The 12,126-nt window shown below is 45.7% G+C and overlaps 2 protein-coding genes across 4 annotated transcripts in view; both read left to right on the forward strand.

Annotated features, from left to right (window-relative positions):
• The window catches only part of LOC149323385 (putative CENPB DNA-binding domain-containing protein 1), a 49,554-nt gene extending 42,482 nt beyond the window's left edge, over positions 1-7,072 (forward strand). Inside the window, exon 3 of the mRNA XM_089540370.1 lies at positions 6,702-7,072. Within this exon, the coding sequence (XP_089396496.1) occupies positions 6,702-7,072 (371 nt within the window). The remainder of the gene's footprint in view (positions 1-6,701) is intronic.
• The window catches only part of LOC149323386 (ephrin type-B receptor 5), a 187,820-nt gene that overhangs the window by 7,842 nt on the left and 167,852 nt on the right, over positions 1-12,126 (forward strand). Inside the window, exon 2 of one of the 3 annotated variants that reach the window (XM_089488879.1) lies at positions 2,855-2,944. The exons of the other annotated variants lie outside the window; for them this stretch is intronic. The gene's annotated coding sequence lies outside the window, so the exon portion shown is untranslated. The remainder of the gene's footprint in view (positions 1-2,854; positions 2,945-12,126) is intronic. 3 annotated transcript variants of the gene reach the window in all.

Here is a 12,126-nt window from a genome sequence, read left to right on the forward strand (position 1 = left end):
AGATTTTTGCTGAAGGACCTAACTTACTCCACAAGGAGCCTGAGTAGACTTTGGCTGGAATGGGATAATGAATTCCTTTATTTAAATTATACATAAACTGCATTTTAGGGTAAAGCACCCAAAGGCATTGTTTGTGTGTGTGTGTGCACATGCACTCACACATGTATGGTGTGCCATCAAGTCCTTTCTGACTTACAGAAACCCGAAGGCAAACCTGTCCTGGGGTTTTGTTCAGAGGAGGTTTGCCATTGCCTTCCCCTGAGACTGAGAGCATGTGACTTTCCCAGAGTCACCCGGTGGGTTTCAGTGGCTGAGCAGGAATCAAACCCTGGTCTCCAGAGTCATAGGAGTTTATCACATGAAGGAGATCAGGGGTTTATCCCATGAATATTCTGGGGAAATCGTGTACTTACGCGTACCATTTCACATGACATCACACAAAACCCACCATTAATGTGGTCACAGAAGCATTAACACGCATCTTTTTACTTTCAGGATTTCAGCAACACTGCATTTCCGATATCACTTTATTAACCCAATTGTGTGTGATAATCATTTGCGCAATTACTCGCCATTTTATTTGTGGGATGCTTTAAATCTACTTTAATCTCTCTTTAATGCCGAGATTAGATAAACTCCATAGTTCAATACTCCAACCACTATGCCATGCAGTATCTCAGAGTACAAACTGAAAATCACCCCCTCCCCACAAACCCCACTAAGAAAACTAATAAAATACCACTAATAAAATCAAAATTTATAATTATAACCAAACAACAGCAACACCCTGCGTAGGAAAATCCAAACTCACATTGTCAAAGCTTAATTTGTTCTGCAGTTTTTTTCCTGTTTTGCATAATATATTTTGCTTCTAATGTTGGAGTAAAGCAGGGATAGAAACCATACTATAGCCCTGTCTTCTGGCCATAGGATATCTTTAGCCACATAATGTCACCATAAGCAAATCTTAAAAGCCATAAGGAGTAAAAGTGGCTTCCCACGCACCCCCAAGCATGTCCACATCTACACAAAACTGAATCCCGTGCACTACAACCACATTTTGTACACTCCTCCAGCAGAATTGCGTATACACAGTCTGAGTGATTGTGGTGGGCGCATCAAATGGCTGCTGTGCTGTATCCTTTCTGGCAGTGCCACATGGAGAGTATAATGTGCGCATAGGCTGTGAGATTCGTTATTTTCTAATCTCTTTAATTGCTGAGATCCATTATTTACTAATTATTGGGTGCTACTTTCCAAGCAGTTATCACAGGGGGAATTAGGTGGCTTTGGTGTCATTTATTCCTTATAAATCCCACTTTGACTTCTAGTAATTATTTGTATGATGGATTATATAGGCTTGCTTTAGAGCTCATTACAATAACCTCGGAGATGAAAGTTACGTTGCCAAGTCAAACACTTCCTATACAGTGGACCCTACACATTTGCTGGGGTTAGGGGCACAGGACCCGGATGAAAGTCAAAAAACTGCAAATAACCCCCCAACACTGTTCTTATTTACCTCTCTAGGAATCTCTTGGTCCACCAGCCAACTCTGTGATCAACAACTGGCAAGAGGTGACCACAGAATCACAATTGAGGACCTGCAAATGCCCAGAGAAGTGTTTTTAAGGAATCTTTAGCTCCTCCAGCATGGCTCTGTGACTAATTTCTGGCAGACTCACTCTAGAGGACCTAGAGTAGTATTTCTCAAACTTTGGGCCTCCAGTGATTTTGGATTTCAGTTCCTAGAAGTCCAAGTTAGCCAAGTCAACAGTCGGCTGTTTTGGGAGCTTAAGTCCAAAACATGTGAAGGACTAAAGGCTGGGAACCACTGAGCTAGAGATTCCTAGAGAGAACGTATTATTCAAATCTGCAAATCAAATCTGAAAAAGCCACAAATGTGGCTGACTTTTCAGTCTTCACTGACTTCCAGTATGTTCCTAGGGACAACTTAAAAGTGGTTTTTGTCTTTAAGATTCTGCACAAATTGGGACCTATGGGCCCAAACAGACAGGCCAGAATAAAGCTACTTTGGGTCACTTTGGAGGTATGCTGTTTAAATGCTGCATGTGTCCTAAGAGGCCAGAAGCTGCACCAGAGCCACGCTCCAGTCCTAAGGACTTACTTTAAAAATTTTAATACAGAGAGCCAGCATGGGTTGAGTGTTGGACTATGACTCTGGAGACCAGGACTCAAATCCCCACTCAGGCATGAAAACACACTGGCCTCAGAGGATGGCAACGGGCCGGCAAACCCTTCCTTTGAAGAAACTTGCCAAGAAAACCCTATAATAGCTTTGCCTTAGGCTCACCTTCAGTCAGAAATGACTTGAAGGCACAGCAACAGCAACAACAACAAAATAGCATGTTATATATATATATATAGCTGCACAGGGGTCTAATTGCCTGTAACAACTGTAAATAGTTGAATAACTATAAATATGTGTGGATTTGCAAATAAGTGCAGCAAATATACTAGCCAACAACAACAACAACAACAACAACATTTTTTAAAACGTAGCCCTGCTATCATCACATACCTCTTTCAGTCACCTTTGGCTTGAAAGTGTGAAAGAAAGAAAAAAGAGAGGAAGCGATGTATAAAAGTTTCTCTGCCTAGTCCCCAACATTTGATTCCTATTTGCTACTGGAAAGTAGACAAATGGCTAATTAGACTTTCGCAGTACTATGATCACTCTTCGTGAAAAATCTAAACCAAACAAACGTTTCTTAGGGTTTTTTGGTACATACCCAGACTTTATACCCAGGTGTTCTTTATTAATCTGTGGACCTCCCTAAGGAGCCATGCAGGCATGTTCATCCACAGCCACTCAGGCCTTGATGTCTTACAGCTGGATGCCTTTGCAGAGCCTTGTGTTTGAGATGATGGGATACAGAAATGCTGTCTGGGGCACACGATCAATAACACCTGCAGCACACTTGTAAGTCATTGCATGTATGTGTGAATCTACATGTGTAGCTCAGTTGCCAAGATTGCATGTTCCTGAGGGGGTGGGAACAGAACTAGCAGCCTAGTTCTTTATAGCTGCTGCCAGAGGAAGTGAGTCAGTGACTTCCCTGGAGAAGAAGTTAGCAGTCAGTAGCTCTCTATAAACAGTCAGCCCTCTGTACCTGCAGATTTTTTATCCATAGATTCAAGCATCCATGATTTGAAAATATTAAAATTTAGACATTCCAAAAAGCAAACCTACATTTTGCCATTTGATATAAGGGACATCATTACACTATGCCATTGTATTCAATAGGACTCTAGGCTCCACAGATTTTGTTAACCTGGTTAATGGGATGAAAGTGGTGGGATCCTTAGGTGGGAGTGACCATATTCTCCTGGAGCTTGTTATACAGTGGAAAGGAGAAGCCAGGCATAGTCGGACACTCACTGTAGATTTTAGGAAAGCTTATTTCAGTAAACGTAGGGAAATACCTGGCTAATCTAAATGAATTTAAGTCTCCAGGACCAGATGACCTACATCCAAGGGTATTAAAAGAACTGGCAAATGTAATCTCAGAGCCATTGGCAATAATCTTTGAGAACTCCTGGAGAACAAGAGAAGTCCCAGCAGACTGGAGGAGGGCAAATGTTGTCCCCATCTTCAAAAAGGGGAAAAAAGAGTATCCAAACGATTATCGTCCAGTTAGTCTGATATCAATACCAGAAAAGATTCTAGAGCAGATCATTAAACAGAGAGTTTGTGAACATTTAAAAGGAAATTTCATAATGAAAAAAGTCAACATGGGTTTCTGAGAAACAAGTCATGCCAGGCTAATCTGATCTATTTTTTTTAAAAAAAATAAAATTACCATCTTGTTAGATGAAAAGAATGCTGTGGATATAGCATATCTTGATTTCAGTAAGGCCTTTGACAAGGTCCCCCATGACATTCTTGCAAACCAACCTAGTAAAATGTGAGCTAGACAATGCAACTGGTAGGTGGATTTGTAATTGGTTGACCAGCCGAACCCAAAGGGTGCTCAGCAATGACTCCTCCTCATCCTGGAGAGAAGTGACTAGTGGGGTGCCACAGGGTTCTGTCCTGGGCCCAGTCCTATTCAACTTCTTTATCAATTACTTGGATGAAAGAATAGAGGGCATGCTTTTCAACTTTTCCGATGACACTAAATTAGAAGGAGTAGCTAATACCACAGAGGACAGGATCAAAATTCAAAATGACCTTACTAATAGATTAAAAATCTGGGCCAAAACTAACAAAATTAAATTCAGCATGGAGAAATGTAAGGCAGAAAAAAAATGAAATGCATAGATGTCGGATGGGGGATATCTGGTTTAACAAGACTTACATGTGAAAGGGATCTAGGAATCTTAGTAGACCACAAGTTGAACATGAGTCAACAGTGCGATGCAGCAGCTAAAAAGGCCAATATGATTCTAGGCTGCATTAATAGAGGTATAGTGTCTAGATCAAGGGAAGTAATAGTGCCACTCTATTCTGCTTTGGTCAGGACTCACCTGGAATCCTGTGTTAAGTTCTGGGCACCACAGTTCAAAAAATGATGTTGAGGGGCTGTGATTCTATGTGTGGATGAAGATGATCACACAATATTGAAACTACCCCATGGGCAGCATGCGTGTAAACTGTTACTACTGTGCAACTTTTTATTAACTGAGAACTTCCGTTAATAAGCTGTCAAAAGTGTTACAATTCTGGGAATGAGTAAATGTGGACACACAATGCGCTGTGTTATCTCAGTTGTGGAAGCCACGAGAATACAAATCGCATTTACTGTATCGAAAGCTCATGCACATGACTGTATAATAACATTTTAGGGAACACGGAACGCAAACTTCATGGAAAAGCAAATCTCTTTCCCTCCTGTTTGTGAATCATTTTTCATGTGTTTGTGTGAATGAATGTAATGTAATAGTTCAATTGTGGTATGCCCCCATTCATTCTATGAGTCCTATAGTACTGGAAATGACCCCAGTGTGATAATGTCCTATCATTCCACTTTAACTGCTGTGATTCCATCCTATGGTAACTTGGGGATTGCAATTTAGGAAATGGTACTTCTCAAACGGAGGCTGTCATACTTTGGCCACATGATGAGAAGGCAATGCTAGGAAAGGTGGAGGGAAGTAGAAAGAGAGGAAGGCTGCATACCAGATGCATAGACTCAATCAGGGAGGTCACGGGTCTGAATTGGCAGGATCTAAGCAGAACAGACAGGGGGGCTTGGAGATGTTTCATCTACAGGGTTGCCATGAGTCGGGATTGACTCAAAGACAGCTAACAACAACAACAACAAAAACTTCTCAGCCAGAGAGCTCTGGTGCCTCACCAAACTAAAGCTCTCTGGCTTAGAATACAGAGAGACGTCATGGCATAGTTGTTTGAGTGTTGGACTATGACTGTGGAAACCAAGGTTTGATCCCTAAGCTTGGCCATGAAACCTAACGGGTGACCTTGGGCAAGTCACATGCTCTCAGCCTCAGGAGAAGGCAATGGCAAACCTCCTGTGAACAAATCTAGCCAAGAAAACCCCTGGGGTTATCATAAGTTGGACACGACTTGAAGGCACACAACAACAACAAACTTATAATTCTCAGCCAGAGAACTCTGGTGCCTCACCAAATACAAACCCCAGAATTCCAGAGGATGCACCTATGGCAGTTAAAGTGGAATCAGAGCAGTATAATTATGTAGTGTGAAAAGTCCTATGGTGTTCTTACACCTAAAGAGACCTTTACATGTAGGTGTCTGCTTTTCAGATGTTGATGCACAACAGAGAGTACCACTGCCCTTTTAATTTTTTGTCCCCATGATGTGACTGATGGGTGAAAAGCCCTTCAGGTTTGCTTAGGGTTGCCATAAGTCAGGACCTCCAAACTGGGACAAATGTAGGACAAGTGTAGGGCAAAATTTTCAAATGTAGGACATTTTTTTTAAAAAATGGAGGACACACGAAAAAATGGCTGCTTTTTAAAAAAATGTTAACATAAATGCATGTTTCTTAGGCATGATCAAAATGGAGGACATTTGGGCATTATTCCTAGACAGATGGCACAAATGTACTTCCCTTTTTGGCCAAACCATCCCCCTCCGCATCCCAAAACACAGGACAGCACATTTGGGCATTGAACATGGCTTTACTTAACATGGTAATCTCTTGCATATTTCAGAGGCTTATTGCATAACCAAACTCTTTGGGTTTCACACTGAACATGGGTTCACATAGCTATGCATACTGAATATGTCAAGGTGGTTTAACAAGAAGTGATTTGCCCTCAGTTTCATGTGTCTCGCACCAACTATAATTCTCAGAAGTGTGTACTTGGTCAAGGGACTTTGGTTTTTCTTCACTGCGCATGAGTTTGTAAAAATCACCTCACAGGCTTGCTGATATCAATACCACCACCACCATCATCATCATCACCAGTATCATTGTTAAAGCAAACCTGTACAAATGGAATGGAAATCCTCCTCCTCCTCCTCCTCCTCCTCCTCCTCCTCCTCCTCCTCCTCCTCCTCCTCCTCCTCCTCCTCCTCCTCCTCCTCCTCCTCTTCCTCCTCTTCTTCCTCCCCCTCTTCTTCCTCCTTCCTCCTCTCCTTCCTCCTCCTTCATCCTTCCTCCTCTGCCGCCGCCTTGGCACGCTCCCCCTCCGCGCACTCCAGTGGCAGAGGCAGGCAGCCACCTCTGCCTCCTCCTCTGCCTTTCTAGCCCCGCGCGCAAGCAGGGGCGAGTGTGCGCTGCCGCCGGCCAGCCAGGGCCAAAACAAGCGCCCAGCACGCGAGGCGGAGGCGGAAGAGGAGGTGGGTGGCTGCTGCCTGCCTGCTTCTGGTGCGCGGACGGGGAGCGCGCAGGCAGGCCCCTCCTCCTCCTCTGCCTCCGCCTGCCTTGGCGCGCTCCCCATCCGCGCACCAGAAGCAGGCAGGCAGCAGCCACCCACCTCCTCTTCCGCCTCCGCCTCGCGCGCTGGGCGCTTGTCTTGGCCCTGGCTGGCCGGCGGCAGCGCACACTCGCCCCTGCTTGCGCGCGGGGCTAGAAAGGCGGAGGAGGAGGAGACAGTAAATGGCCGGCCGGCTGCATGAGCAGCCGCAGCCATACAGGGCGCGCGCGGGGGCGGAGGAGGAGGAGGAGGTGGGTGGCTGCGGGCGGGGCAGTCCCCCTTCTTGCCTGGAAACCGGACCAGGACCGGGCCAGGACCCCCAAAAGCGGGATTGCCCCGCCTACAGGCGGGATATGGCATCCCTAGGTTTGCTACATATAAACTATGGAAGCTTCTCATCACCTTTGCACATCTGTGAGGGAGAAGAGGGAGCATGCAAGCCAGCTGTGTCTGGTTCATGTCTGAACAGAGCCATAGTCTTCTGTACAAATATGTACGTTTTGAACTTTGAAGCCAGATGAAACAAGCAGAGGTGCCTGTTTCTTCTTAACATAAACTCATTTTGATAGAGGTACTGAGTTGGATCATTGGCCTGTCTAGTCCAGAACTCTGACTGGCAGTAACACTCTCAGGAATCTGGCAGGATTCTTTCCTAGACCTTCCTACAATGCATCCACACTGCTGGAATGATCCGATTTGAGACCACTTTAAATGCCATGGCTCAAGGCTATGGGATTCTGGGAGCTATAGTTTGTTGTGGCACCAGAGCACAAACCAGATTATTTCAGTACTGTGAATGCATCCGTAGAGACCCCGAGATGGTGTTTTCTGAATTTAGGTATGAGGGCCCCAGATAGCCACTTGGTAATCTCTGCATATAATGAAGAAAAAGTGTGTGTCTTGTGTGCCTTCCTGTAAGATGACCCTATCATGGGCTTTTAGCAAGGGGCAAGATTTTTTTCAGAGGGGGTTTGCCATTTTTTGGAGGCTGAACGAGTATGATGTGCCCAATGTCATCCTGTGAGTTTCTGTGGCTGAACAGGCATTTGACCCTCAGCCAGTGTAACATAGAGTGTTAGACTATGACTCTGAAGAGTAGGGTCTAAATTCCCGCTTAGCCATGAAACCCGCTTGGTGACCTTGGGCAAGTCACATTCTCTCAGCCTCAGAGGATGGCAATGGCACCTCCCCCCCACGAGGAAACTTGCCAAGAACACCCTGTGATAGGTTGGTTTTAGGGTCGCCGTAAGTCGAAAACAACTTGAAGGCAAACAACTCATAAAACACATCCCAGAGTCCTAGTCCAACACTCAAACCACTGCATTACAATCTCTCTCTCTCTGTGTGTTTCTGGAACGTAGTAGTTGAAAAAAAACATTTCTTTGACAGGCGCAGTTTCACACGTTTAGGATGTTTATCAGAAAAAATGTAAGTGCTGTTTTTGCTGGAAATATGGGCCCAAGTGAAATGCATTCATTATGCACATTCACTTGAGATTAGTCTTAAGGATCGTTTTTTGTTTGTTTTGAATGTTTGGGACACATTCTTCCTTTTCTCTGGTTAATTTTTAATTGTCTGGTTCACGAGTGAGCTGGATACTCATTTGTTGCTCCCTGTTGTTCTGTATTGCTTGTCTTCATTCCTTGTTGCTTTTGTACATTATACCAGGCTGTTGCTCACTGTTGTTCCATACTGTGCAGAGTCTTGCTTGACAGACCAGCTACCAAGCTGTTGCTTTGATAGAGCAAGTTATTATACCACCTTCCCTATTCTGTGAAATAGACATAGTAGGAATACCCAGTGCTGCTATTACATATTTTAAACTTTCCTATCAAATAAATATCTTGTCCAACTAATAATTCTTCCCCGCCCCCAATTTCTATATGTGTGTGTGTGTATCTGCAAGGACTGTTTTGGAAAGCTGTTAAAGACTTGGCAGCTATTAAGAATGTGTGATTTTTCAACAAGCATTTATTGTATGCTGACTGAGAACAGGATTTAAATATAAGTTCAACTGGACTATGCAACTGTGGAGCATGCCTTGTTTCAAACAGGCTAGTATTTATGTCAGAGAGCCAGTGTGGCATAGTGGTTTAAGGGTTGGACTATGACTCTGGAGGCCAGTGTTTGATTCCCAGCTTGGCCATGAAACTGACTGGGTGAACTTAGGCAAGTCACAGACTCTCAGCCTCAGGGGAAGGCAAGGGCAAACCTCCTCTGAACAAATCTTGCCATAATAGAGTCACCTTAGGGTTGCCATAAGGCACACAACAGCAACAGAGTATTTATATCAGGGGAAAGAATTGTGCAGCTCTCCAGATGTTGCTGGAGTGCAACTCCCTTTATTACTCACATTGGCCAGGAGTGCTAGAATCTGCAGTCTGACCACATCTGCAGGGCTTTAGGATTATTCCTCTGGCTTTACATGAATTATTTAGCCTAGGGTTGTTTTCTTCACATTTTCCCAGCCCCTCGGGTAATCTCAGCTGTAGAAATCTTGACTTCAGCCACTCTCTCCAGCAGCACGATTGCATTCTGAGGTGTGATTTCTCAGTCTGTAGTCACTGCATGGCTTTGAAATTATACCAGAGCATATACAGGGCAGTGAGGGTTGCCTTGTTTTCACTTTTAGAAATTCCAGCTAATATTGAGCAAGATGGACATTCTGACACGTTAACCTAGTACAAATGAGTCTCTGGATTTACGATGGATTTCAGCTTTGTTTTTAAAGTGAACCCATAGCCTATCCCAGGCTGCTGGGATAAAACTTCATCTGTACAGAAAAATCGCTCATTGGGGGAGAAGGCACCTTTCCCACTCACAGCCTGAAAAGGAAAGGGCTCCAGCCCACTGGAAGGCTTTCCCACTTGTTTCAGCTCTTTGTATAAACTGACCCTTAAGACAGCTGGGCTCCTCTCTTCCATTGATCTGTGAATGGAGCCTTGCTAATTGACAAGGTGTAAATGGTTTTGTTGGAGGCCTGCTTGTAATTCTAAAGGGACACCTGCTTACCCGCTTACCCATGTTAGTGCAGAAGTTTCTTCCCTCTCCTGGGTACAAAACACTGCTATGACTGTCCCTTTTCCATCCAGACATCTTTGTCTGAGGAACTCAGCTGCCTGTAGCTTGTTAACCTCCTATGGCTTTTCACATCCTCTCTCTTCCCCTCTCCTTCTCGGTGTGTTCCCCATCTGGGAAGGTCACACAGAATTGGTTCAGGGCACGCTTGCACCGACACGTTCTTTATGCAGCACCTGCTCATTACACCTTCTCCACCATCCTCCTCGCCTTCTCTTGTTCTTCCCAAATGACAGTCACTTCTGAGCATGCCAGACCCTTGATAGAATACCCTTCTCACCTCTCCCCCCACTCTCTTCAGAGCACAAATCCATTCAGTGGCAATTATCAAAGCATGGCAAAAGCTCTCTGGCCCATGTCTCTTCCTGGAGACTCTTACTGCTCCCTGATTAAGTGGAACAATTTTGTATATTCTTAAGGCTGCAGGTTTTCGTCAGTAACACAGTCACTGACAGCTTTGGCTGGATAAATAGTAGAGGAAATTTTAATCGATGGGCTACAGATGAAGGTCACCTCTAGGGTTGCCATATCCCACCGGGGAGCGGGACAATCCCGGTTTGGGCGGTGCCGTCGCGGTCCCGGTCTGGTTTGGCGCCCAAACCGGGACGGCCCCGCCCACCGAGGCCACCTCAGCCCCCGCGGCGGCTCCAAGGCCTTGCTGAGGCCTGGGAGGGCTCCCAGGCCCCAGCGAGGCCTTGGAGGCGGCTCCGCGGTCGGAGCTCCGGCCACGGGGTCCTCCAAGGCCTCCACGAGGCCAGAGAGGAGGAGGTCGCTTCCCACCACGGCGATCGCCATGTTGAAGAGCGGCCCCCACCTCCTTCCCGGCTTGGGAGCCGGCTGAGGCTTCCTCCCAGACCTGGAGGAGGAGGAGGAGGAGGCCGCTTCCCACCGCGGCGATTGCCGCGTTGAGGAGCAGCCTCCGCCTTCTTCCCGGCCTGGGAGCCAGACCCAGGCTTGCTCCAAAGCCGGGGAGGAAGCGGAGACTGCTCCCATCGCGGCGATCGCCACGATGGGAGCCGGCCTCCGCGTTCTTCCCGGCCTGGGAGGAAGCCTGGGCCGGCGATCGCGGAGCCCTGGAAGGCCTCGCCGGGAGCTTGGGAGACACTGTCTCCCAAGGCCCCGGCGAAGCCTTCAAGCGGCTCCGCGATCGCGGAGTCCTCCAAGGCCTCGCTGGGGCCTGCGAGACGCTGTCTCCCAGGCCCCAGCGAGGCATTGGACAATGTTTTAAAATGTAGAACCTTTTTTTAAAAATTTCCTGGCCAGGAATATTTTTTTTAAAAAAAGGTCCTACATTTTAAAACATTGTCCTACATTTGTCCCGGTTTGGAGGTCCTCGGGGATGGCAACCCTACCTGTACCTGTCCCATGAGGGCATTTTTTTGATTATGATGTGATGGTGAATGTCAGAAGAAGAGGAGTGATTGCTGTTAAATTATCTTGGCATTTGCTTCCATTTTCTTTCCTTCTGAATCCTTCCCACCCTTTGATATTTAATAGTGGTTTATAAGTAGTCCTAAATGCTTTTCTCCCCATCCTATTATTACGCCCTCACCTATATGGCCTTAACAATATCATAGGGCATAACTCATCCACTTAAAAATATCCTTGGAGTCTCTGGTGCTATTCAAATGAATTTATAATTTGGCAAGGATTAATCAACAGGTAGAGCAATCCTAACTCCAGATTTTGAGTGCTGAGATGTCAGAGCCTTTCATATATCCAAAGCCCTGCAGGGCAGGGTGGAAGAGAGGAAGGAGGGTTTTTCCTCCTTCTTCTGTACTTTGTGTTACTGTTTGTGTTGAATTTTATTTTCCTTTCATTTCAAAAAATGAGAGGGAAAGGTTGGTGTCCCTTTTTACAGGTGTTGGGGCTGTGTCAGAGGCCTGAAAGCAAAATGTCCACTGATTCATCAAGTTTTCCTTCTCTGATGTCGTCACAGTAAAAGCTGTGGATGTTTTCACAGGGGCTGGGAGGTTGGCTCTAGGGTCAGATCTCTCTGTCATGGAGATCTGATGTATCCTGTGGACTCTGAGGCAGCACTTTTGATTAATATTGGGTGAGGAAGAAGAACATAAACAGTTTGTTAAGAATGCTCCATGATTCAGTGGTTCCTAAAATTTAGCCCTTCAGGTGCCTTGGACTTGAATGCCCAGGAGCCCCAGCCAGCTTAGTCAACAG

Source organism: Sceloporus occidentalis, unplaced genomic scaffold (assembly GCF_023333645.1).
Source record: "Sceloporus occidentalis isolate IW3139 unplaced genomic scaffold, rSceOcc1.0.p SCAF_1, whole genome shotgun sequence".
NCBI lineage: Eukaryota > Metazoa > Chordata > Lepidosauria > Squamata > Phrynosomatidae > Sceloporus > Sceloporus occidentalis.